We start from the raw sequence: 26,826 nt of genomic DNA on the forward strand, positions 1-26,826 counted from the left end.
TTCTTTAAAGCAGTCCCTCAAGTCAGACCGCTCAGTTCTCATATTCTCCAGAAATTATTCCACTGTAGGTGAGCAGAAAATATTCTTGGTATTACTGGGCATGGTTAAAAAACAGTTTGCCAGCCAAATACACCACACATTAAATCATTTGTAACAAAGTGAATGCAAGTCTTCGAGTTCATGTACAGAACCCTTAGACAAATCAATGATTTTGAAGAAAGGGGACCAGCCAATTTACCAACCCTGCAATGAAAAAACAATGTTAGCATATAACTCAAATTTGCATACAATAAACCTAACACTGGTTTCCAGGTTGTAGTTTATTACACAGGATGGGCTCTCTCAGTATGGGATGCTTGACAGACCCAAAGCATATGGAAGAAAGCTCTTCTTTTAAAGAATGCTATAATTATAGACCCCCTCAGCCTTCTTTGGAATCCCAGAAGTGCACAGGTTATGCCACCAAGACATGTTTTCCAGTTCATTCTGATTTGCTAAAATGCTTAATGCTTCAACTCTGATAATATTACAGCCACAAAGTCTTCAAATTAAGTTAAAATTAAAGTGATTGTTTCCTTAGCACTGTTACAAACTGAACCAAAATGAAAACCAATAAAACAAGAAACAATAAATGAAACTCTACTGAACAATCAGTGAGTCAAGACAATGAAAAACAGATTATGCAATTAAATAATAAACAGATTTGTATAAATGCTTCAAATTATCTGGGAAATCTAAAAATAATAATGTGCAAAAATACAACAGTAAAAATTAGTCATATTTTTAACAGAACTGATTAAAATTATACATCTGTCCTCTTTGTCTATAGGATACAGAGCAGTTCTGCAGAAATAATTAAGCCAAAATTAATACTCAAGTTGCAAAACTAAAAAAAAAGAAGTTGCACTCAAAGATGAACTCCACATGCCTAGCAGGCAAGCAAAATATAAGACAAACATCTAGCTTTGTACATTGTAAATACAAACAGAACAGGCATGCAGTTGAAAAATTCTGAGAAGAGGGTCTAATACATCCCATAAACAGACACATTTTGTACCTGAATCTCTTTAACAAACAGCTAAAACACAGAAAAGCCAGCAACATTCAAACTACTTCAGAGTATCTAAAATGTCCTCACAAAAGCAGTACACTTTCTAGGGGAAACTCCCACATTAATGAAGGTTTACAAGCAGGTGGGCTCCATGTAATCCACTGACACTGCATATGTAAATGACTAGAGGTCAAACTAACAAGGCACTATAAAGTATAACATTAGTGCAATGCTGAGAAAGTTGTCAAAAAGACCTCTACACAGCAAATACATTGCCGTGGCAAGACACAGGAATGCCAACAAAGTATAATGAATGGATGTGTTGAATAACAAGCAAATGTATAACAATGCCAAAGACAAACATCCATAAAAGATGAAGTATAAAAATGTGTGTATTAGGCAGGCAGACAGCATAACAGCCAAAACTTAAACCTTCAGTTTTGTCTGTAGACAGCCAACTGCCTCCCTCTTCAGAGATTTGACAGATGAAGAAAAATATCTAGCTGATCTGACTTTTACTGTAAGTTAACTCATTACCAGGTGTCCTACTTCACAGCAAATCAAGGTCTAACATGAGTGAAAGCATGCCAAGTCAATATACATATATAAATAGTTTTGATGAATGTAAGAAAAAAAAAAATGTTCTCTGAACATTTGGGGTTGAGCAGTGTCACAAATCAATGCATACAGCTGGGAGATGCTAGTAAACTACTTAGGTACTGGTGTAGACTGGTTGTGAGGCACAGGATTCTGAACAAAGAGAAATGGTTCAACAATATGTCAGTATGAACATAACAGTGACATTTATCCCGGAGATGTACAGCAGCAGATCCATTAATGTGATAGTGAAGTTTTATTTGTGTTTTGAAACAGTCTGCAGTTTGAATGGATTTCAGTGGTAGTGGGATGTGGTTTCATCGTTTAGCTACACTCCCTGAATATAGAGTCACATGCAGTATTAGATGATCTGGCTATAACGATTAGTGATTTTCTCTCGAGAATGTAAAATTTTATTGGAGGAGTAGTGCCGTTTTAAGTTGTTAAGGGCTGGGCAGTTTTCTGGCTTACACATAATTCTGCTTGCTTAGCGGAAGGTACATCACTGGCTCCAGGAATGATGCCCATTGCACATCTTCCCACCTGAGGGAAGGCAATTGGGCCATAACCAAATGCATTCATTGTTAGGATACTAATGAAGACACAAACTCACAGTTGCCCGAATGATGGCCCCTAAGGTGTCTCTAAAAGATGGACTTGAATCCGACTAGGTGGATTGACAGTAAGCAAGGTGTAGCAGCAAAACACAAAGGAAAACAAACATTCACTGTAATCAGCTTTCTGTTCTGAAGTTCATATTTATTCCCAAGATAGTTCAACAAAAAAGAAAAATGCAGATTACACAGGACGTTCTACATGTAGTACTCAGCAGTTTCAAATTCCTTGGTAGTTGTTCATACTCAGCAGGTTTTAAACAATTCAAGAGTGATCCAGTGTTTCCTTTCAAACAGATTCAGTATTCCCTTTACATATGATTCTGGCGAAACAGGTAGTTAAAAGAAATGAACAGTACCAACAGGGACTTGACAAAACACAGCTAGGATTTATTAAGCTTCTCTTTATATTTCCTCACATCTAAGGATAGAAAAGTCCCTTTTTCAGTTCCAAAAAGGCAGGACTAACTGAAGCACCTTCCTTTTGCATGTACTCACAAGCAAGAAGACATACAAGTAATATCTCCTTTTTTTAAGAGTATTAGCCCTCAGAATGCTGTCCTTCTAATAATTACTCCTTTTAGTGTTTCCTTGAGACCCTATTCAGATGCAATGATTAGGAATCTGACTAGCAGCAGTGCACTGGATCTTAATTACACCTATTTGCAGCTGTGCCTGGTTAACTTTTACCTGCCTGCATACCACCTTGCTATCACATTTAAAGGAACAGTCCCCACTATTCTACACAACTTCCCTAACATGAATCCCTCACGTAGAGCCTCAGCAGGTAAGCTGCATGTCTAGGACAGCCCATTTGCAGACAGGTGGCTGCAGCCTGGCTGACGCAAAACTGTGGAGCTGCAGGGTCAGTACATTCTAAGGTATCTCTAGCTGGTATCCTTTTGCCAACAGAGCCACTGATGTGAAGTATGACCGGTTATGAGCATGAACTTTGTGTCCAACAACAGGTAGTATTATATGGTGGTAAGGGTCATAATGCAAAACACTGTCTTTAAGAGTAATACCACTTTACACTACTCAGTTTTCTGATAATAATGCAGATGAAGTGTTCCCACTCACCTACAATTTGCAATAAGATTTCAAGTATACCCACCTCAGAAGCACCCGTGTGTGCTATAAATTATTTCAACAAGTCACTGGCTTTGAGTATGGACTCAGAGCACCGCTGCTTTTCCAGTCACCAGAAGACTTGTTCCATTTCACTTGTCCAATTCACTTTCAAAGACAGGTCAGATAGGGGGGCACACTATAGTGAAGAAATGGAAATAAAATTTCTGAAAATAATTTTGCTTCAATATTTTCAGCCTGTAGTTTCACTATCGATTGGCCAACTAGACTGACCAGATTGCGGGCTTAGCTGCGTTATCTTAGAGAAAAATGCATTTCTCATGATTATTCTATGCAAAATGCATATTAACTTATAATTTTTGAACAAATAAAATGTTAAATACCTATGTTAAAAAATGATATGCAATAATAAAATGCATAGTTATGTAAACCACAGATACTTATTGTAGTTCTAACTGTTTCACAACTGCATTCTAATATTAAGCTGTAGTGTATTAACAGATGACTAAAGGTAAAGAAAGTGCTGAATGGGGTTAAGGGATGTACTATGGGTCTACAGAGTTTGGAATGCCCAGGAAGGCAGGAAAGTACACAATGTGAAAGAGATTTTGTTTTATGTGAGCTCGGACCTTCTCAGACTGGGGTGGGTAGTTACAAGTAATGTTGGGGAAATAAAATGTTACTGGTACTGAAATTTACAAGGATGAAAACAAGACTAGTTGTCAAGCCAGGTGTCTTGTGTTTTTGCTACTAAAAACATGATTGTTAAGTGTTCACATGAAGCATTAAGCGAGAAGCACAAGGGTCTGCAAAGACCCTATTTGCCAGTGTAAAACTTCTGCATGCAAGTTACTGATAACAAAGATTATAAAACCTGTGTGACTGCTGCTTGGCAAGACTGATTTTTAAACATTGTGAATGTAGCCTACCAGCGCTGACGTATGGGGATTTAAATAAAAAGAAAATATTTTGCACATCCTGAAGAGTTCTTCTTGACTCAAAGACTAAAAGGTAGTTAATGTTATTTATGTATATTTTTAACAGCACTTTAACATTTTGGTGCTGTGCTTGAAATCTGAGTTTAGATCTTGCTGCAGAACACTGTGGAATCAATTATAAGGGCCCAGCACAGAACGTTCTTCTGTGAATTCCACACTGTTTTGCATGGAATGGTCAGAGATTGGACACTTAATTATTCAGGGTGTGCAAACGTATAGGCTAGAGATGGGAAAATGGCTTTGGGAAAAATGTTTTTCTTTCTTTCCTCTCTTTCAGAAAAGTGCAGTTCAAAGTAATAGTGGCAGTGTTTATTGTGTTGTTAAACAACTGACTGCTTTTAAGTATATACCATGTACTGTTTTATTCAATGTCTGACCTTGCTTTTAAGTATATAATGTGTACTGTTTTGTTGAATGGCTGACTTTGCTTTTTAAGTATATAAGGCAACATTTTGTTGAATGACTGAGTTGCTTGTTAGGTATGTGGTGTCTGCTGCCTTGTGGAATGACAGAATTTTGCTTATTCATTGTATGTAAAAGTAGTGGGCAGTTCCCACAAGAAATAACAAAAAGTTTATTAATATAAAAAAAAAACAAGGAGGTGCCTTGTGTTGAGGGAGATACCCTCAAGATTATAGTGGGTGGATCCCACAGGAACTAAGGAAAAGGTTATGTGCACATAACAAAAAGACAATTTCATACAAGGAGGTGCCTTGTGTTGAGGGCAGTACCATCAAGGTTATAGTGGGCAGACTCCACAGCAACTAAGGACAAGTTGTTACTGTATATGTGTGAAAGAAATTTAACACAAGGAGGCACCTTGTGTTGAGGGTGTTACCCTCAGGACAAAAAGGTAAGAAGCATGACTGTTTGTTTTGTGCGGCTTTAATGTATGACCGATGTCTTTGTTGTGTGATGTATGACTTACACTAGATAGTGAGTGAATGAGATTCAAACAAAAATGAAATTTAGAGTTAATTCCATTTCATGAGCCTACAGCATGTTGGGACATCCTTCCCTCCCTGAATTGTGTGTACATTAATACAGTTATTTTCTTTCTCCTGTACTATTAGGATCCAGGGTCTATAAGGTAAGTCTTAACAAAAAAAATGGGAAAAAACTTTAGCAAGCAGGATCAAATCCTTAAAAAGAAAACATCTGCATATTTTATGTATCATAATTATGGTAAAGGAAGTTGTACATATTTGCATGACTAGTTTCAGCTTACTAAGAATTGTTCTCATGGGGTATTTCCATTAAATGGAACTTATAATAGGGATAAATTAATGAACTTAAAAAGTATTTTGGAATAAGGAAAAAAAAAACAAAGTAAGTGGGAAAGAAATGCCAGTATTTTACACGAGGTATACTGCAGCTCTTAAAAGAAAAAAGAGTCAGCATTAAGGAGGTTACAAGATGCTAATAAAAAAACTGCTGCAACAGGTAAAATATGTTTAAAAAAGCAATAGAAAGCACTAAAAAGGATCCCTTTATCCTGTTTTGGCAGGTTTGGAAAAAAAATAGGGATGGCCAAAAAGCAGAAACTTCTAAAGAAGACAATGATCCTCCAGTACCTACTGCACCCCGCCCCCATATGTACTGGTACGGGTGGCTCCTGTACAAGATTCTGCTGTTTCTCAGACTTCTGCATTTTTGAACCCAAGGTCAGCATGATTCTGTTACCTCTAAACTTAGTTCCCCATTCAACTCTTATCATTAAAGCAGGCATCTGCAGCCAAAAAGGTTTTTCTTTCTTCTTCTTCCTATAATTCTCAGCAACCTTCTACCTTTCCAACAGGAGCACTAGTATTTGACACGCCTGTGGCTCATCACGAGTGCTCACATAATAGGGTAAGACAAGAGGCTATTGCCTCTGCAAAGGATCTTTTGGCACCTTAAAAGAAATTGGGGGGCTAATGCTAATTTGCATACTCTGTCTAAATGTTTTCTAATGGTAAAAAATCCATGAAGGTTTAAGGAAAAATTAAAAAAAATTATAATAAAATGTTACAACCCTACTTTGACAGATTTAAACCAGCTGCTTTGAAGAGTTACTTCAAATGAAAAAAAAAATACAGTTACTTGAAAAGGCTAAAATAACATATTTTACTCCCACAGGAAATGCACTAATAGATAAAAGGACAGCATTGTTAAATTACAAAAGTGTGTCAGGTAATTAGGCAAAATAAGGAGAAAGCCCCTGCAGGTTATTTGAGTCATCTTAGAGCAGTATTTAATAAACATTCAGAAATACTAGACCCAAATAAACAAGCTAAACCAGCTATTGCAGCTGCCTTTGTGCAGGGTTTGCAAGCAATGTACAAAATCAAATAAAGCAAGTGCTTACACACTGGCAGGAAAAAGACTTAAAGTTCTTATTAGGTGCTGCAAATCACCATACTGACTATGGCAGGGTAATAAAACAAAAACAAATCTTGACCCTTTGCTGCCAATGAATCGAAAAGGACCCTATGTTAAAGTAAAAATAAATGCAGAGAAAATTCCATTCCTGGTGGACACTGCTGACAAAAGGCCTGTATTAAAAGTTACATCAGACAGTCAAATACCAGCATTAAAACAAAGAAAGGCAGTTTGTGTAACACATGCTACTGTTAAATAATAGTGTTAGCTAAAAGTCTTTGTAAAAAAATAAAATAGTTATAGGTTTGTGCAAGATCTGGGGGCTGTAAACAATGCAGTATTACCGACTTTCCCTGTTGTTCCAAAACCAGCAATGATACTTAGTTGCATACCATCTACAGCAAAATATTTTTCTTTTTTTCCCAAAATGTTTTTATTACTTTTATAACACAATAACTTAACAGTATAGTAACAAGAAAAAACTATACAATGTCCATAACAACTGAAAAAACGATATACATAGGAGAGCACTTAATATTTCTCGAACAGATTAGACAATTTTGTCCAAGCAATTAAATGATGTGTCGTGTTGTCAGTCCTTGCTTTTATAGTAGCAATCTCATTCTTACAAATGTATTTCACAAGATGAATAAACTCAACTTTAAAGACAGGAGAAGATTAGGATTTCCAATTCTTATTAACAATTTTCCTTGCTAAAGAGAGGATAGACCATAGTAAAAATGTTTGTTTTTTAGGAAGGACTTCAGAAAGAGGAACACTGAAAAGGATAAGGGAGTCAGAAATTATACAGTTGTCATTCCACAGAGCTTTATAAAGATATTTAAAGTGTAACCAAAATGGGGACATTATTTTGCAATTAACATCCACATGTATCCAGTCAGCATCAGGGTGCCCACATCTCCAGTATTTCATTTAATTTTATTTATACATTATTGCTAGTCTATATGGAGTGAAAGAACATCTATGTAAAAATGTCCAAGTGTATACATGCCAGAACATGGAAAATGTGGATTCCTTCACCGACTGTAAACAAAGTTTATCTTTTTCTGAGAATACTTGTCTATTAACTTCACTTGAATAATTCCAAAAAGAAACAGCTGTTTCACTAAAATCATTTTTGAGAATTTTATAAATAACATATATATGAAATATTTTTGGGTGAGCTATTAATAATAAAAGCTAAAATCCAAGATTTTTAAGTTACTCTTATTGTATGCCTCTAATGAGGGTATGAGCTTAGTATGTATAAAATCCTTAAAAGTTTGGATGTTCGGCCAGTTGCAGTTTTGCAAACTATATCTGCTGATCAAACAGTCTGCAGAACTTATTTTATTAGCTGAGAGAAATTGATTCCAATATAATAGGTCACCCCTTCTTAAATTCTAACATTTTCTGAGTATCAAAAAAAAATCAAACATTAATTTGTGTAAGCAATATGAAACATAATTAATAAATTCTTAACTAATGGATTAGAAAACATAAGCTTTTTAAACAACAGCAATATTTGGTTTATAAGAGGTGTGAGAACAAGTTTTGACCTTTCACGTTGAATGTGTATCATACAAAGATGCTTGTATGTATTTGAGTATATGGTTCAAGCAATGTCCTATTACTATTAAGAAGTAAGGTTTCATGTATTGATTTTCAATATGATGTATAAGAAGTATTATTCCAAAGGAACACTATGTTAATAAATGCAGAGTTTAAATAAAAATCAATATTTGGAAACCCTATACCTAATAGATCTCTGTTCAGCATTCTTTTCTATATTTATTCATTCTGAAGGTCGGTTTTTGTTTACTTTTACTTATAAGGGACGTTAGTATACATGGACATGTTTGCCAAAAGGATACACTGAATCTCTTTCATTATTTTCTCAAATTCTAAAAAAATATTTAAAGGATGTGACATTTCTAGGTAGGTCTGTGTTAGTGCAATATGTAAATAATTTACTAATAGCATCTGATTCTTTTGAGCAGTGTTCGCAGAATACCCTACATCGTTTAACTATCCTTGCAAAAAAATAACACAAAGTGTCAGAAGTCACACACAAAAAATAGGAATGCAGCTCGAGTTAAATGACCCCAAAGGAAATAGCAGCATATAACAACACACAGAACTTCAGGGATCATAAACAATGTAGAAGAAAAGCAGCTTCTGTTCACTTCAGTTCGTAGAATCAAGATACTTTATTTGGTAAGAGCTTTCATGGGAATAGCTTCCACTTCTTCAGACCATTCAATAAAATACATTTAAAACCACTCCATTTATATAGGGAACCTTAATTGGTATCAATCAAATTATGACTACACCATTTTACAGTCTTAAAGTAATAGGCATACCCTAATATATTCTTATTAAAACTTCATTCATATAAGCCCCCATCAACGTGCATATATAGAAAAAACATGTTTAAAACACATATATAAATTACAAATTGTTTAGTATCACTTAAAATTACTGTATTCTTATTAACTAAAGGTCTCAGTTGTGTTTCAACATACACCGATATAGGGTCAGTCAACCAACCCCTCCCTGAGACTATTGGTCTCAGGGGTGGGTTGGGTTGGTTGGGTCCTTGTGAAAATTTAAGTGATACTAAACAATATTTGATAGATTTATTTAAACATGTTGAGACCAATAGTTATAGTGATGGTTCTGTTATGATGGTTACCATGGATGTGAACTCCCTATTTACGTCTATACCTAACAATGTGGGTTTGGACATGTTGAGGGAATACTTAACCAAGGATGGAACATATACTGGAAGCCAGACAGAGTTAATATGTCTACTCATGGAACAAATTTTAATAAATAATGTGATGTTGTTTAACCACATTATATACCACCAAAAAGAGGAAGTGGCAATGGGTATATCTACAGCGAACAGTTATGCCAATGTAATTATGGCTAATTGGGAACAAAAGAAAGATGGCAACAAGTTGTTTTTTATAAACGCTTTGTAGATGACCTTTTCCTGCTTTGAAAGCGGTCCCTAAAGGAATTATTAGCTTTCCATGATGAGCTGAATAATAGTACTTCCTTCCTAAAATTTGAATTGAAATTTTCATACTATAGCATTGATTTTCTTGATGTTAGGATATATAGGGACCCAAGAGGGGAATGGTCCACAAAGGTTTACAGGAAAAGTTGCCACAGGAACACATTTGTACATAGAAATAGCATGCAACCCCAACACATATTTAAGAATGTGGTGAAAGGACAGGCTTTAAGAATATCCGGATTGACAGCAGAGGAAGACGCATTTCAGGAGGAAGTAAATGACCTTTGTATAAGGTTCAAAAATAGACACTATAAGGAAAATATCAGAGGCACAGTTAATGAAATTCAGACACTGAGAAATACAACTGGGAAACCATACTTCTCACATAGAGAGGAGACAATATCAGAACTTAATAATTCTGTCTTGAATAAAGTGAAAGTATCTACTAGTTACACAAGTAATGTAAAAGTTATGCAAGATGTGGTAAGGAAATACTGGTCAGTACTGACACATGAACCCCAAATTAGGGAAATTGTAGGGGATGAACCTAGTTTCCTATACAAGAACAAGAAATCCCTGAAAAGGTTACTTTGTTATGGACCCAAAATGGATAGATCCATGGGGGAATATCAAGGAACTATATCATGTAAAAATTGTAATCAATGTGAATGGATAGATAAAACTAATACATTTAAACATCCCGACACAGGTAAGGAATACACAAAGTTACAGCTAATTGCTGTACCAAAAATGTTGTATACTTAGCAATTTGTGGCCTGTGTTCAGGATTCTATGTAGGAAAAACAGAGAACTTAGATATAGAATAACAGAACTTAGATATAGGATAAGAGAACACCTTTTGGGTATTAGGAACAGGGATAAAACCAATGCTTTAGCCATACATATGCAAGGGAGAAAACCACTCCTTTAAGTTCATGGTCATAGAAACAGTGAATGAGAATGAGAGAGGGGGGGATAGCAGTAACAGGACAGCGGCTTCAGAAGCAAGATGGATCATTCGATTACAGGCTGACAGGGGCAGTGGCCTAAACGACAGAGTTCCCCTGAAGACTATTTTGAAGAATAGGAGTATTCATAAATAATAGGATGCATTTTATTCCTATTTTTATTTCAATGGTTATCATGTAATTTATTGTTAATGTGCATTTTTATTGCTAGTGAAAATTTTAGTAGCATCTGCATGGTATATATATAGATTTTTTTATATATCCATTTACATTTTTTATATATGATCTGACATACATTTGTGTATATAATTTTGGGACTATCATGAGTCTGTGACAATAAAAGATATTCTATAGAAAGTGAGAAATGATAGATGCATCTGTACCTGTATGTAGTTTATATAAGTGTTTTAAACATGTTTTTTCTATATATTCGCTTAGAGGGGGGCTTATATGAATGACGTTTTAATAAGAATATATTAGGGTATGCCTATTACTTTAAGGCTGGAAAAAGGTGTAGTCATGATTTGATTGATACCAATTAAGGTTCCCTATATAAATGGAGTGGTTTTAAATGTATTTTATTGAATGGTCTGAAGAAGTGGGAGCTATTCCCATGAAAGCTCTTACCAAATAAAGTATCTTGATTCTATGAACTGAACTGAACAGAAGCTGCTTTTCTTCTACATTGTTTATAATCCCTGAAGTTCTGTGTGTTGTCAACAGGAAAATTACAGCTATGCTTTCCTCAGACACATTATCTTGGTCATTTAATATCTCAGAGTAGGATCTTACAGCAGCTAACTCTGAATCATCTTTCTTACTTAAAATAAAACTCAGTCCCTCTTGACTGCACATCTAACTAAATATAAATGTGCACTTTTTTTCCTGATCCATCTGTGTATTTAATACGCTGTTCTGTTCTAAATCCTGCATCTTTGCTCTCTATTGCTGAGGATGGTAAAGAGCATGACTGTGTGTGTGACTAATTATCTGCTTTCTTTTTAAAAAGTCTTAAAGGACAGTCCTATGCACAACGTCAAAATTAAATTTGTGGATGGTGCCTGATCAAAATGAAGACTTGGTCGCAAAAATAATACTTTTTTTTTTTTTTAACAAAAAAAATAGCGTCTTTTTTTGCTATTAAACATTTTCACTGAGTGCCCATCAAAAGGGCATAGATAATTTGGCAGACTATGCCACCAAGCAGATTATAAAAAAAATGATAATAATTTTTATGCAATGTTCTTACAAAACTCTAATAATGATATGTTTAATTTTAATAAAGTGTCAGTTTTCAAGCTGAAGCATCACAGGAAAAAAAAAAGTTCAGAGGTGGCTCAAATATGGATGCATTAAATCCTCTGATGGCACATGGCATCATCCGCATGGCCGACTAGTGAAGCCTGGCTCCTTGCTACCTTACCTGGTAAGGGCATATCTTTTGCTAACCCATGCAGGTAAGACAGCTTTATTTAATCAAATTACCCAAGGATAGTATACCACTCATGTCGCGTCTTAAATACTCAATATGTTAATAACTGTGTGATTGTTTAAAATACAATGTCAGCAAAAATACAGATATTAAGGCTGCATGCTTACCACCACCTTGGGAACCTTTTGTTAATGTACAGCTGGAGTTTGTCCAAATGACTAAAGTACATAATTTAAAATATGTTTTAGTAGTAATTTGTATGTTTTCTGCGTGAGTAAAAGTTCACCCATGTCACAAAGCAGATTCTGTAAAGTTGGTGCACCTTGTACTATTAATAGTAACCAAAAAACTCATTTTAATTCCCTGACCAGGGAGCTATGTGAAATTCTTTTAAGTTGAGTCTTCACTGTCCCAACCATCCACAATCATCTGGACTAGTAGAGAGGGTAAAATAGGACCCTTACATTTTTTTTTCAAGGAATTGTATTAAACAAACGTTAAATGGTCAAAGACACTTTAAATTCTACAAGGAAATTGAGACACTATAAAAATATTAAGGAAAATACCCATAGCCCTTCCAGCTGCTCCCCCTGTGCCAAATAAAAAGATTAACTCTAATGGATAATAAAAAAATATATATATATATATTTTAATTTCTTACAGCAGTATTTCTTCCTCCACCACCTGACCAGTCCTGTCACCAACTGCTGGTGGGTAACTGGGTTTATGTAAAAACCTTCCAAAAAAAAACTGTTTAAGCCCAAGGTAAAAAAGCCCTTTTTCTTGTAATCCTCACCATCATGACTGCGGTCCACTGTGCAAGAGAACCAACCTAAATTCACTTATCCCACTGTAAAAAGACCTATCGTGTAGGGGTGCCCAAACAAATCACTCTTGCCGGCAAAAAAGATTAAAGTGTAAAGGATAAATCATCTGCCCCAGTAAAGTGTATAAGGAAAAAATTCAGCTAAAACAGCACCTCATGACAAATCACGTGACAACAGGGACTTTTGCTCTGGTTGTTGCTGTTTCCTTTAATAACCTGGTTGAAAAAAAATAGTTTCCTGTTGGTTCTTCGAGAGTACGCTGTGGAGTTAAATGTGAAAAACTGTTGTGTCTGTTTCATGTACTTCAACATTCTAAGTTAGGAATTCCCATGATTCCAATTCCTGCATCATAGGTAACAGATAAAAAAAAAACTTAATAATACTAACCTAACCTGGCATAATGTGACTATTTTTTTTCCCAAAGGTTGCGTCTCTTCAGCTTGTCACCACAAATCGTAAAGACGTGTTATGCCAAAAATGGGACTGTACCAGTAAAAATCAGCAAATACAATGACACTAGACATAAAAATGTGTTAAACTCTTTACAGTTAAGATGCTATGACTGGGGGCATGGCATGGGCATGACAGAGGATCGTTACATTTGTGGTAATAATGCCTACCCCTGGTTACCCACAAACTGGTCAGGGTGTTGTTTTATGGGCTATATTACTCCTACTATTCCACATTTAAAAAAAACTCCAGCAGGTAGACTAAAAGTAAGCAGGCATTCCCACTGGGTAAAGCAAGTATTTTCAGTTTTACTCCTAGGAATGGAATGCAAAGGACAATGCTTGAAATCACCATGCTTGCTCAAATTCTTCAGGAGGTAGCTAACCATACTTCACATCACATCACAATGGCATATCAAAAACTGACTGCAATATGAATTGTACTGTTTCAGAACTGACTGGCACTCGATAGAATGCCTGCTACAAAAGGGGGATCATGTATCCTCATAAAAGTCATTGTTGTTCTTATATTACAGACTATCATGATAAACAAAAAAGATGGACAATTTCATGGAGCAAAGGGCCAAAGATCTGGACAGTACTTCTAAACAATGGACACTTTTTGGATAGTTGGGAAGTGTATTTGGTAACCTAAAAACTAATATATTACAAGGAATCAAAATGGGTATTATTCTTTTAATTGTTTTAATATTTTCTTTTCTAAAGGTTATAATCACAAAGTGCTTAACTGCACCTGCATGCAAAATGCCACTTGTACCTGATAATAAACTTAAGACAAATAAAAATGTAATCACTGCAAATGCTAAATAATATATATTATAACGCTAAAGTGTATTTTATAAAATTAAGAAAAATCAAAATATAACTGTGTATTTTATGGGGTCCACTTCTTAAACTTGAAATCATCAAATCATGAATTTCAGTATTTCAAGTTGAGAATGTTGAACCCTCAAAAACATGAAACACCACAATCACGAACACTCACAACACCGAATCTCAGAAAACAGAAATGAATACATAACCCTCCCCCCAAAACAACACAAACACTATTTGCTAACATAAAAATTCTGCATGCACGTTACTGATAACAAAGATTACAAATTCTGTGCGACTTTGCTGCTTGGTGAGACTGATTTTGAAACAGTGAAAAGGTAGTCTCCCAGCACTGACATATGAAAATTTAAGTAACATTTAAATAAAAAAAATGTTTTGCACATCCTAAAAAGTTATTCTTGACTCAAGACTAAAAGGTAATTAATGTTATGTATATTTTTAACTGCACTTTAACAGTCATCCCTCTGTCCAGCATGATGCAGACAATTTAAAACAGCTTTAGCTTTAAGTAGATGGCTTTTCCAGTCTTCAGAAAATATTACAATGACATCCAAGTAGGTTAAATGCATATCTGTTATGGGGTCTAGGAATTTTATCCATTAGCCTCTGGAATATTTTAGGTTCTCCAATGAGACCAAATGCAGCACTCCATAATGGAAAAGCCCTTATGGTGTTGTAAATGCCATTTTTTTTACTACTGGCTGGGGCTAGTGGGTTTTGCCAATAGCATCTGGTTAAGTCTACATTAAACAGAAACATGGCCTTGCCCAGTTTCTCAATTAATTCATAAGCTCAAGTACTGAATATGAATCAAGTTTAGATAACTCTGTTCAGCTTACTGAAGTCTTTGCAAAACTTTAGACACTTTAATCTTGGAGTCAAGTACAATAACAGCTTTCCCTTCACTCTGGGAGTATTCTATAAACCCATGTTTAATAATTTTACCCAGAAATGGAAGGGCTGTAACACTAGGGTCCACCTGCACAGTTTTACATTTGTTTTTTTTTTTTTTTGGTGAATCCACTGGTGGAGGGCACAGTATGTGACCATGGAGAACTGCCTGCCCAACAGATAATACCACAGGGAGCCTAGCCACTCCAGTGGCATAGCAGGATAAAGCCCTCTTTATGGCCCTAACTGAACCCAGTTTGGGTGACTAATGGAGCAGCAGGGAGGGATGTCCGTGCCTGTCCTAGGTGGGAGGGTGCTCATTGATAACATTGCCTAATGGAAGGCTTTTTCCATAGAAGGCAGTTGCCCTCAGATATGGCTGATGAGCAAGGCCAGGGGAGCAGGGAAAGGGAAGTGGGTAGGGCATACAAAAGAACCACCCCCTTGGAAGTAAAGATGTCCTAGCCCTAGGACACCCTTAGGATCCAGACACAGCTCCAGCCAATTCCACAGTAAGTTTGGGGGGGTGTTATATAGAGACAAACTGGTAGAGATGCAGATGTCGGGTACATGGGGGCTGGGCTGGTAAGAATGTGCAAGGGGGGACCAAAAAAAAAGCAAGGAGTCTAAAGCTCACATTGCGCAAGCATTCTTTATAAAGGGTGCTCCTCATTACCCATTTTTGCACTAGCATGGTTCCCAAGCCAACCAATAAGGAGTCCAAATAGATGGTAAAGGAACAAGAGAGGTCAGAAGACACCAGGCCTGGCTCTGCACATAAACATTGCTTGAGCTTCTGGAATACCTCATAAGCCTCAGGCATCCATCTGACACACTCCAGCAACTTCCACTTGTTGATACTGGTAAGAAGGCATGCTACGGAGGAAAACTGTGGAATAAAGTTCCAGAAGTACACTGGAAACCCTGGAAAGGCCTTTACTTGCTTCTTGGTTTGGAGGATGGAACAGTCTCTAACAGTTTCTACCTTTTGTTTTTGAAGCTTTATTGGATCTCTTCCAATTATGTACCCAAGTAACCTCACCGTGGTTATCCTTATTTACATGTAGGAATGTTACCAGCAAGCCCTGTCTGCTTCAGTGAACTAAACCATAGCTGGATCTTGGCAAGATGGAAAGAGGGAGGCCTACTTCAACAGACAACTGATGTATCCACCGGAAGAGCTCCTTTTTCACAAACTAGTGCACTGGAATCGGAAATAACAGGGGGTGCCGGATTTGGGTCGACACTGAATTTTCTACAAATGAAATTTGTCCAAAGGACTCATTAGAACAGTAGAGATCAAGAAACTTAGAATTCTGAGCTATTCCCTGGGAGATGTCAGAGACTGATTGGAAACTATCATAAACTACTCCTTGTAACATTCCACTTTGTCATGAGGAAGAAAAGCCATCATGATAAGTGATAAGTACAGAAAAAATCCTAGAAACAATATCCTGCAAGACAGAATGAGAGAAGATTTTTCTATGTCCACTTGAAAACCCAGGCTGAGAATTTTTTTTGAACCAAAGCCAGAGATTCTTGACAACTTTAGAAAGAATCTGCAAATTAAGGCATTGCCTAAATATGAAAACATCTGTATACAGTGAAACCTGCAGTGGGCTATTACAGGAGCCAGGCACTTTGTAAACACTCTTGAAGCTGTTGACAAATAAAAGAACTGAAATGCAAACCAGACAGAGAAAATAATAATACGTGTCTGAAATATATGAGACTTGGAATGTGATGATAAGCATCTTTTAAATCCTGAGTTACTGATGGAATGAGAGGCAGCAAACTTCAGAGAATATTTTGAACTTTGAGGTTTTGATGCAAAGGTTTAGGACCCCTCTTTCTTCTTTGAACCTCCCTGCCATTGCTTTCTGAAAATTTGTTTGCCTGCACCTTACTAGGAAAGGGTATTCTGTTTCCTGAAAAAGAAACCTGAACTGAAAGAAACAGTGGTGGCTGGTGACTTTCAAATCAGGGGGGGCTGTAGAAAGCAAGTGAATGATTAGGAGTAACAGAATGGTATGGGTTCCGTTTACCACAGGACAATGTCCACCACCTTCCATCAAACAGCAGACTGCATTAGTCACTTTCACCCACACACTCTGTCTCAATACCCACTAATTAGCCATTTTAAAAACTATATATACCTCAACTGTAGATGTCTGCAATCAACAAAGCCAGCCTTGGGTGAGATGGGGCGCTGGACAAAGGACTCCATGCCCTCCCATTGCACACAGATTCCCACTGCACCTTACCAGTGCCCCTCCCTTGCCTCACCCCCATCATGTTTCATAGTATCCAGCTAGATTACTTATTTCTTGTTTTTTCATACATTGCCTTACCTTTTGGCTTTTTCATTCACCCTAACTGGCCAAGACTCCATTATAGTAAATGTGGAGGAAGTAATTAAATTAAGCTGGGGGTTGCTATGTCCCCAGAAGTCATATGGTTCAAGATTCTACATTCTGAACAAAAATTATGAGTAAGGAAAGAAGGTTTTTTTCTTTCTGGGAAATATAAATTGTTTCTAAAACATACTGTTCAAAATTAACAAAACAGAAGTTCTCAATGCACTGAGATGACAAATGCTTGTAAAATTATATAAATCCTATATGGGAAAAGTGCCTGCCAACCCCTCCAAAAACAAAATGGCTACCTTCTGTGTACCCCTCTGATGCTGAGACTGGGATGACTGTAGACGCATACATGGCAACAGACATACTTTGTTCATCTGTCAGTGGAAACTACAGAACCTGGATAAAATCCACACACAGAAAGAGAGTACATGCAGACTCCACAAAGAAGAAATCATAGCCGAAAACTCAAAACACACAACCAAGCCTGCTGAGCTGACAATGCTCCATGCCGCACCACTGGGCCAGTGATCAATTGTTATGAAAGATGGTCACTTGTTGCATGCAATGCGGATATTTATGTTTGCCACCTTGCTACTTTTAGATAAAATGAAACCCACCCCACCACAAACAAAATTATTTTTATCACTGACAACCCCCAAATTCATCAATTACATCAACTTCCCTGACTGTGCATGTTAGATCTCTGACTGTGTTAAAAAGTAGCCCTAGTAAAGTATTCCATGTAGCAAAGTATATCTGCAAAGTCAAAATAATGGCTACTCAACCTGCCCAGCACAATCATTCTGTATTAACCAACAGTCCCCATACCCAGCAATTAAAGCCAAACTGACTGATTGTATACATCTCAACTAAGAAATCATATTAAAATCAAAGCAATAACAAATGGCCACAATAATGAATTTGAATCCATCTACAGACAGGTTCCTATCAGCATTTCGAACATTGACAATATCAAATACAATATTGTTGATGCGAGAATGCTGAACGTGCAGAACATTGAACGGGTAAATGGAAATCTCCGCAAGGGGAGAGTTCCATTTACTTCAATGTAGTACAGTCTTGGAGTTGGTATATTTAAGAAGTGGGGGGGGGTGCAGGGGGGCTTGCCCCCTGCCTACACCCTTTAGGTTTTTTTTTTTTTTTTTTTTTATCGGCATTCGCAAATTTAATAGTTCGATCATTTCAGTTCGATATTTAGTGATTTGAACTATTAAATTTTTGAAATGCTGATATAGACCCTCTACAGTCATACCCACACACATACAAACACAGATGTGTCTGCCGTCGATTACAGCCACTAGTATGACTGTGACTGTGCACCCCAAAGATTTTACTGTGATCAGATGAATAAATAAAAACATAAATTAACTGCCACCTAGGAATGTATTGTCTCAACTAACTGCTGTTAGACTACAGTGCACAATCTACAGCACACCCCGAACCTCTTAGCACAAGAATAACAACAAAAAACTAAGACATATATCGTCCTTGTACATGTTGAAAGGTACTAGAATAGTTATTTCATTAGCAAATGACTGTCATTAGTTAGTGACAGTAATGTCAAACATTTGCCAGAAAAAACACAAATGTTTCGATGAACAAACCAAAATATCAGGCAAAATCAGAGGCATTCTATAGAAACAGGGATGGTTCATCTGTACCCCTCTCAACACATATGAGCATCCATCCATCCACACCTACACAGGCAGACACACACACACACACACACACACACACACACACACACACACACACACACACACACACACACACACACACACACACACACAAACTCTCTCACTTAAAATGCTTACCTTCCAACTGGTACCTGAAGGATTAACAGAGAAGAAAAAGGGAGGGGGGGGGGGGGACTGCACCCATGCTGGTATTTCTCCGCACTCCATTAATTTATTAACTTTCATTCTCAGGTTGCCTCATTCTGAGACAGTCACCTGAGACAGTCTGAGCCAACAGAAATGGCTCCACACTGCTTCATTCAGAAGCCCATTGAGATGCTTTTCTATGAGATTTCTGCCTTTTATAGAAGGTAGAAAGTACTGTAATAAGGTGTGACTGCCTTGATTTACTATTGTTTTAGTGACTGCTACAATGTCAGTTATCAGAATTAAGTATTGTGGTCAAAAGGCTGTAAGATGAGAATGCCAAGGACTTCTTGTTTGAACAATGTCGAACATCAAATCCCCTGACCTGTGCGGACACAGGAAAAATTGCTAAAATGGGTAGGGGAGGAGGAGGGCAAGTCAGGCTGTTCAAACATGGAGTCTTCAGCATTCTTGTCTTACGACCTTCTGGTCATGTTATTTAGTGATTCGACATTGTAGCAATTGCTAAAACTACAGTAAACCATTGTCTCATTTTCATTATAGAGTAGATGTAGTGCCTAAACCAGTTTCTTTTCTTTTCTTTATATTTTGTTAAGAAATCTCAAAAGGTTTCAGAAAAGTTAATAGTAACATTTAATTTTATAAAAGAAAAAGAAAAACTTGTAGTTTTTTTAAGTGGTGGGGGTTACAGACTAGAAGTACCATAAGTTGCCCTGGGAAGAAAAGTTTATATTATATTTTGCCATGGAAGGATGAAAAATCTGGGTAACCCTGAATTAACTTTCCTCTTTTATCAAATCTTTCAAGGGAATCAGCACAGGAAGACTAAGCACCACCTTATTATCCAGAGAAGCATTGAGAATATCTGCTCTGACATCCTCTGGTAAATTCTGAGCATGTAACCAGGTAAATCTCCTCATTACTGATCTATTGGTACCTGCTCTAGAAAAAGTATTGGCAGTGTCATAAGCACATTTTAGAGAATGTTTCATTATCTGAGACAGATAACATTAAGGCATCTAGATATGTCTTGGTCTCTGAAGACTTAAAGTCAGCAATTCACTTTCTCACATTGTCAAAGGAAGCCAGCAGAAACTTAAGACAAGTGAACCTTACAATTTACCATTCTGACTGCTAAGGTAAAAGTAGTATAAACTTTTGCCCAAACCTATCAAAAGCTGTTCTCAGCATGTCAGAAGGAGTAGGGCTAACTGCTGTAAGAAGTTTGTCAGAAGCTATTTTTTAGAGAGGTTACTGCAGGGTCTGACCTGTGATTAGGAGAAAGGAAAGTGTGGGTCTGGTTCACTTTATATAATTTATCAGGGTTTCTGGAAGCAGGCGGCTGAGTGAGAGGCAAATTACTGGCTGCAAGGAAAGCATCCTCTAAGGCTGGCAATACAAGGGGAACAGCTGAATGTTCAGGAAAATCAGCCTATAACAAATCATATCTTTGATGGGATTCTGGTATTTCTTTTCTTTCTTTTTCTCTCAAAGTTTGTCATTCTGACAACAGTATCAGAAATAGACAAGTCTTCAGGAAGAAAAACTGAAAAATAGTTTTCTTCAGAGTCCGATTTCCCCATACTGTGGCGTGGGAACTTGAGAAACACAGTCCAAGTCTAATTCCTGTCCCTTGGATAGGGGATCAGAATTTGACAGAGAAAAAAACATTTATTTTTTTAAATGAGGGGAAGAGACAGCCTTTAAAGACTGAAAAGCTACTTAAGGCTGACATACATACATAACAGAAGCAGAAGGTTACACATTAAAGTGGAAAGGGAAGATGATGAAATGAAAGACATTTGAGAAATAAGCAGAGAGTTAAGATTTTGGATGCAGATCCTTATGGAGAATAACAGCAACCATACAGAATATTATATTCAAGTAGCTGAAAGTATTCTGAGAGCAAAACTAACATGGTCATGGAAAAAGGATATTTTGCCGAGAAAATGACTACAAGTAGGGGTACAGAAAATATGCAAGAGAGTGTTGAAATTTACTGGAGAAACTAGCAAAGGGACCAAGATATTGGCAGCAAAGAACTAGATAGGCAAAGGTAAGAGAGTGAAATTTGGACTGCAAGTTAGAGAATATCTTCTCTAGCACGGAATGTTATCAGAGTATAAGCAAAAAAGAAAGGAACAGAGGAATGGTACTTGAAAGACCAGCTATGGTAAGAGTTTTAGTTGAGTCTAGGTCAGAAACTGCTATTAAAAAAGGATAATTAATAGAGCATGTAAAACATTGCATGATAACTATAAGAATCAATCACAATCAAAAGAGTGGGAAGAGAGACTGGGAAGGCAATTTACAAAGGAACAATGGGAGGACATCTCTATGGCCACAAAGAATACAATAAAGTCCAGAAGGTTTAGGAATTTTGTTTTGAAAGTGTTTGCGTATGTAGTTTTTTTTAACCCAAGCAGACTTCACAGAATTTTTCATCAGACAGATAGCAAAAGGGGAAAGAGAGAGGTAACTGTGAACATGTTTCTGGGAAGTCTAAAGAGTTGGCAGATTTCAAAATATCCCTGTAGATTATTTTGTCAGAAATGTTGGAGAAACAAATGGTTTTAATTAAGGAAATTATTTTTACCTGGGATACAGGATCTGAATTGCCTAGACACAGTAAGGTCTCAAGGGTAATTCTATTGGCTTTCAAAAATCAATTGCTGAAAATCAACGAAAATGGTGTTTAAAGGAGATAAAAGAAGTGAACTTGAGACAGTTATAAAAGGGGGGGGGGAGTAAATTACATAGAAAAGAATGGAATTTGTAGGAATGCTACACGGAGAATAATGTTCAGGAAGGGGAGTGATGTGTAGCAGCTGACTTCTAATGAAAAGGCAGTATACCATGGTAATCTTCTGAAGGATGTAGTAGTTCTGGAACAGAAACATCTACACACATTTTATGGAAGCAATATCACCATCCTATGTGGCTGTTACTACACTGCACAACAGCAGTGGCCCCAGGATGAGGTAATGTCAGCCAGAGTCCCCTGGCAGCAATGGATACTATGTGTGTCAGCACTAGCCAATGCTTTCAACAGTGGATTCAAAAGTGCATATAGTAAGGAAAACCAAATGGCCATAGTGTGCCACTTCAACAGTCCAGAAAGCTTCAATGAGCTCATGGGGCACAGTCTTTTCATCAGTTTATTTACACTGGTGCAATTAACACTGACATAACTGTACCTTCTGAAAAGGCACCTCCATTCTTCACTGCATCAACACTGTTACTTTTATTTAATATAGGTTAAGTGGTGCTGCGGTAGCGTTGTCACCTCACAGCAAGAAGTTGTCCCGTTTGATTCTCAGCTAGAGCGTCTCCTGTGTGGAGGCATACGTGAATGGGTGTGCCTTCATTGAAGGTTGTGCGTCAGGGCTGGTAACTCGGCATGTAAAAATCCACTACCAAACATTAGCGGACCGGAGTTCCGCTGTGGTGACCCCTAACCGGGATAAGCCGAAAAGACACAACAACAACATATGGCGGCTTCACCATCATGTTTTCCTCCTACTGCAGGATGAAGCAGAATATCTTTTTGACAGTACTGCATTCTTCTTATGCCTTACCTTACACTGACATTGTATGCCTGCCAAAATGTACATTCCCTTTCTCCAACACTTTGACTTGGCTATTTAAACAAAATGCTGGATGTTTCTTTCATCCCATTCTGACTATGGTCGTTATGTACATGAAAGGACTGCAAGATAATAATATGATCTTTTGTGAAAAGAGGATTACAGGCCCTGTCATCTAAAGCCTCCCAGTCACTGTACTCTGGTAAATACTGTGATCAGGGTAATGATGACTTCTCTTAAAGAGAAGGACTATTAATTAGGAGTCATCCCCAATTCCTTTTGCTGTCTGACCATTCAGAGATTAGTCTGTTGCTAAACTAGACACGGTATTAATGCCCTGACCCATATAAGTAATTTATATTATTTGCTAAGAAAGGAAGCTTGGCACAAGCACTGAAGAATAAGATAAAGGGGTAAGATTTCAAAGTGTTTTTTTTTTAATAAAACTTCCTTTGCTACAGTATTCAAAAATCTGGTTTCCTTTGTTCGTGTTTAAGTAAACCTATAGTTTTAATTTTAGAAACTTGACTACTGCAGTCAAGAGATACATATATATATATATATATTTAAAACATAATGGGAACAGCAACCTTTCACATATATGGCATATCTTTTGTCTTAATGACATCATAAAATAAAATTTTCTAAAATGCTCTGAATCCACAAATGCTGAACTGCATGTCAACTATATTATGAAAACAGAAGTAATGAGAAGAACGTGGAACTGGGTCCAATACATACACGCATATCCATGTGTTACTTGTATAATACCATTACCTGAAATCACATAAACAACCACAAAACTGATCTTTGCCTTTAAAATTAAGGATTTTCTCTAGCATACTGTCACTGACAGCAAAATTGAGTAATCTGAGTAACTGTAGTTATATGTTCTGTAATGCCAGACTATGCAAAGTGAGATTACTGGGATGCTATCTAAAGCAGAAGTTAAGTAAAAAAAAAAAGACTGTGGTTGAAGCTTAAGCATTATTGTTGTTTAGTTACAAAAAAAGACAGACATAAAAGACTATACTGCAGACTGTATAATTTGCTGTAGTGGACACAAGAGACCTCAAAATTCTACATGTTTTAAATTACAGCATTCCTTACCTGAGCCTGAAGGACCCTGGTTTCCATGTTAAGAAGCTGCTCATGACATCTCCCAATATCTTTCTCAAGGCTATGAATCTGACGCTGCAAAACCTGTTCTGTCCGATTCTTCTCACGTACTTCATTTTCAAGTGCCATTATCTGTAAACAATCATCACATCTCTAGTGTCTACTGTTGTGGCAAAAAAGAGGCCTTATAGACCTTAAAAATAAATTTATAGGTCAAAGAACTGATACACATTTAGAAGATCAATAAATGCATGTTCACTGAGTAATGTACAGGTGAAGAAAATAAAACACAAGAAAATGTGTTTTGCACTCCCCTTACTTACCTACACCAACTTCAAGGTCACACGGACATGTAAAAAAAAGAAAAACTTAAAAAAAAAACAGCGAATATTTGTGGCACTGTCACAGAATATCTACAATGACTTCCTATGAGATACATAAATTGATGCGATGTAACTTATCCAGCTGTTACTGACCAGTTATAATCTTATTCAGTGTTAACTTGAGCAGTGGTTGAACAACCAATTAAGAAGCATATGGAGCACAGTTTTCAACAAACACTCAGTGTTTAAATATTCCACTTCTGCATATCTAAAAGAAAACTGAAAACAAAGAAATGTGGATATAAATGCCCTACTGTGACTCACTAAACACATCCACCAATGAATGCAGTTAAAAGACTTTCTTTTTTAATGCTTTTAGGTAGTAGAGAAACATGCCATTAAGACCTTGCTCAATTTATGAGATGAACCTGTTTATGCATCTAAAAAATCTCAACTAATTTCAGAAACTTTCTATTCCCAAAAATTTATTTTATTCTAAAAGTGTACAACTGGTAAGCAAAAAGACTGCAGTTTCCACTACTTGTCATTAGTAACATGTTTATGGGATTTGCTCAGTGTTATTAGCCAAGGATGTAAAAAATCCGGACAGCACCAGTAAAATTCAACTTTTGGTTAGATATTATTAAAAATTAATATAAAACAACAAAATGGAAAACCATTAAAAAAATCAATACATAAATAAAAAATTTAATTTTTCAAAAGGATTTAATGTTTACACAAAAACACATTGCATGTTCTTTCCCAGCTCTGCAATGTATAAAGAACTATACAACTCGGTCCAATTTCCCCTCCCACCTCTCACTATTAAAACATGAGGAATGCTTGGAGTATGCTGCAGATTGAGTACACATACCCTTCCAAGCTTCAAGCAGAACTCTCTCAATACTTTGCTCTCCCCTGTATGACAACAGCAGTAGAAGTCATATTCACTATCATTATTCGCAAGTCATATCCACTATAATCATTCAGGTATCCTGTATGACATTTCCTTTCTAATCTCTTGAGCCAGTCCACATAGACTGGTGCTTTGCTGACTGCACCAAGAACTGAAAACTTAATAGCATTACCTTATAATTAAAACTTCATCAGCATTTATGCTCAACTGTCAGACCAATTACTAAGGCAATTCTTAATACCTGTTAATAATCGCAGAGGTAGAAAAAGACCAATATTCACGCTCTAAAGTTAGTACTCTTTACTCATTACCAAGCTTCTCCATTTTAATTCCATCTTGTTCTGCCTATTCCCTAAGCTTGCCATATGTACTTCCATAGCCACAACTTTACTCCATAACATGAGTGATGGAGTCTCTTGAATTTGCCACATTCTCATGAGACGTTTCGCTACTACAAGCAGTATATGCATAACAGATCCACCTCTAAATTTGCTTGATCCTGCCAAATCTCATGTTACTGTAATTTGAAATACTGGTTTCACAGTACCAACACATCACTAAATTTAATTCTGTACACTATTAGCATTGCACAGTTGAAACTGAGTGTGGAATGTCCCCCTGAAAAAATATTTTCCTGCACTGCAATTTGAATTTATCAATATTGTAATGCTTTGAAATTGTTATGCTGGCCTTCAGAAGGATGGGATTTAACATCTTCAAGTAAGATCATATTTTTGGGCAGTCTATCAAAGTAAGAGACGAATCTGAGTCCAGTTATGTAAGGACCTTACTATAACAGTAAATGCTGCAGTAGGTATCTTTGCTGAAGTCATCAAAATTAGAATATTTGCGTAGGTGGATATGGATGCTCTCTGGGTCTTCCAGAACTGAGCACCCTTCACCCTCATTGAGTTGGCTCCGCCTTTCCTGGAATGTCCATATGCTCAAGGTATAAAAGAGGCATCACTTCACGTCATCTTTAGTTTGTTTTTGCCACTCGGATACTAGAGGAGAATCCTCTAAAACAGAGGGGTCCCACCATGACCTGTCAATTAAGACCAGCAAGGTAAATTATTCCAGAAGTGTAGCATAGAGGGATAAAACCCTGGTGCATTTTGTGTCTTGAGTGCCTTTAGAACTCGAAAGGAAGGATGGGTATACCCATCATGGGGGGGGGGGGCATGTACTTGTGAGCACCACACAGTTGATCCCTAATGGATGCAGACAATGCCCAAGGAATATTAGATGATTTGTGGGGGTGGTGGGACAATATGTCAGCATGTGTCTACTGCATGCTCCCTCAGGATGTTCATGGAAGGAATTGAAAACTTTATGGTATAGCCATAATAAATAAATAAATAAATAAATTACTCCTGCAGTAATACAGCACTACACCAGTGTCACTGATCTCCTCAGCAGCCAAAGCCATCAGTTTTGCAGAGTCTAGGGGAGGCTAATGACCTGGTGAATGAGAAGAGGAGCTGTTGGTAGCC

At 36.9% G+C, this 26,826-nt stretch overlaps 1 protein-coding gene across 1 annotated transcript in view; it reads right to left on the minus strand.

Moving 5' to 3' along the window:
* Positions 1-26,826, minus strand: part of TRAF3 (TNF receptor associated factor 3) — a 793,845-nt gene that overhangs the window by 81,904 nt on the left and 685,115 nt on the right. The window contains exon 9 of the mRNA XM_044074528.1: positions 24,086-24,226. Coding sequence (XP_043930463.1) covers positions 24,086-24,226 — 141 coding nt within the window. The remainder of the gene's footprint in view (positions 1-24,085; positions 24,227-26,826) is intronic.

The sequence above is a fragment of the Protopterus annectens genome, chromosome 6.part0 (assembly GCF_019279795.1).
Source record: "Protopterus annectens isolate FY-2018-M chromosome 6.part0, PAN1.0, whole genome shotgun sequence".
In the NCBI taxonomy this organism is placed as follows: domain Eukaryota; kingdom Metazoa; phylum Chordata; order Ceratodontiformes; family Protopteridae; genus Protopterus; species Protopterus annectens.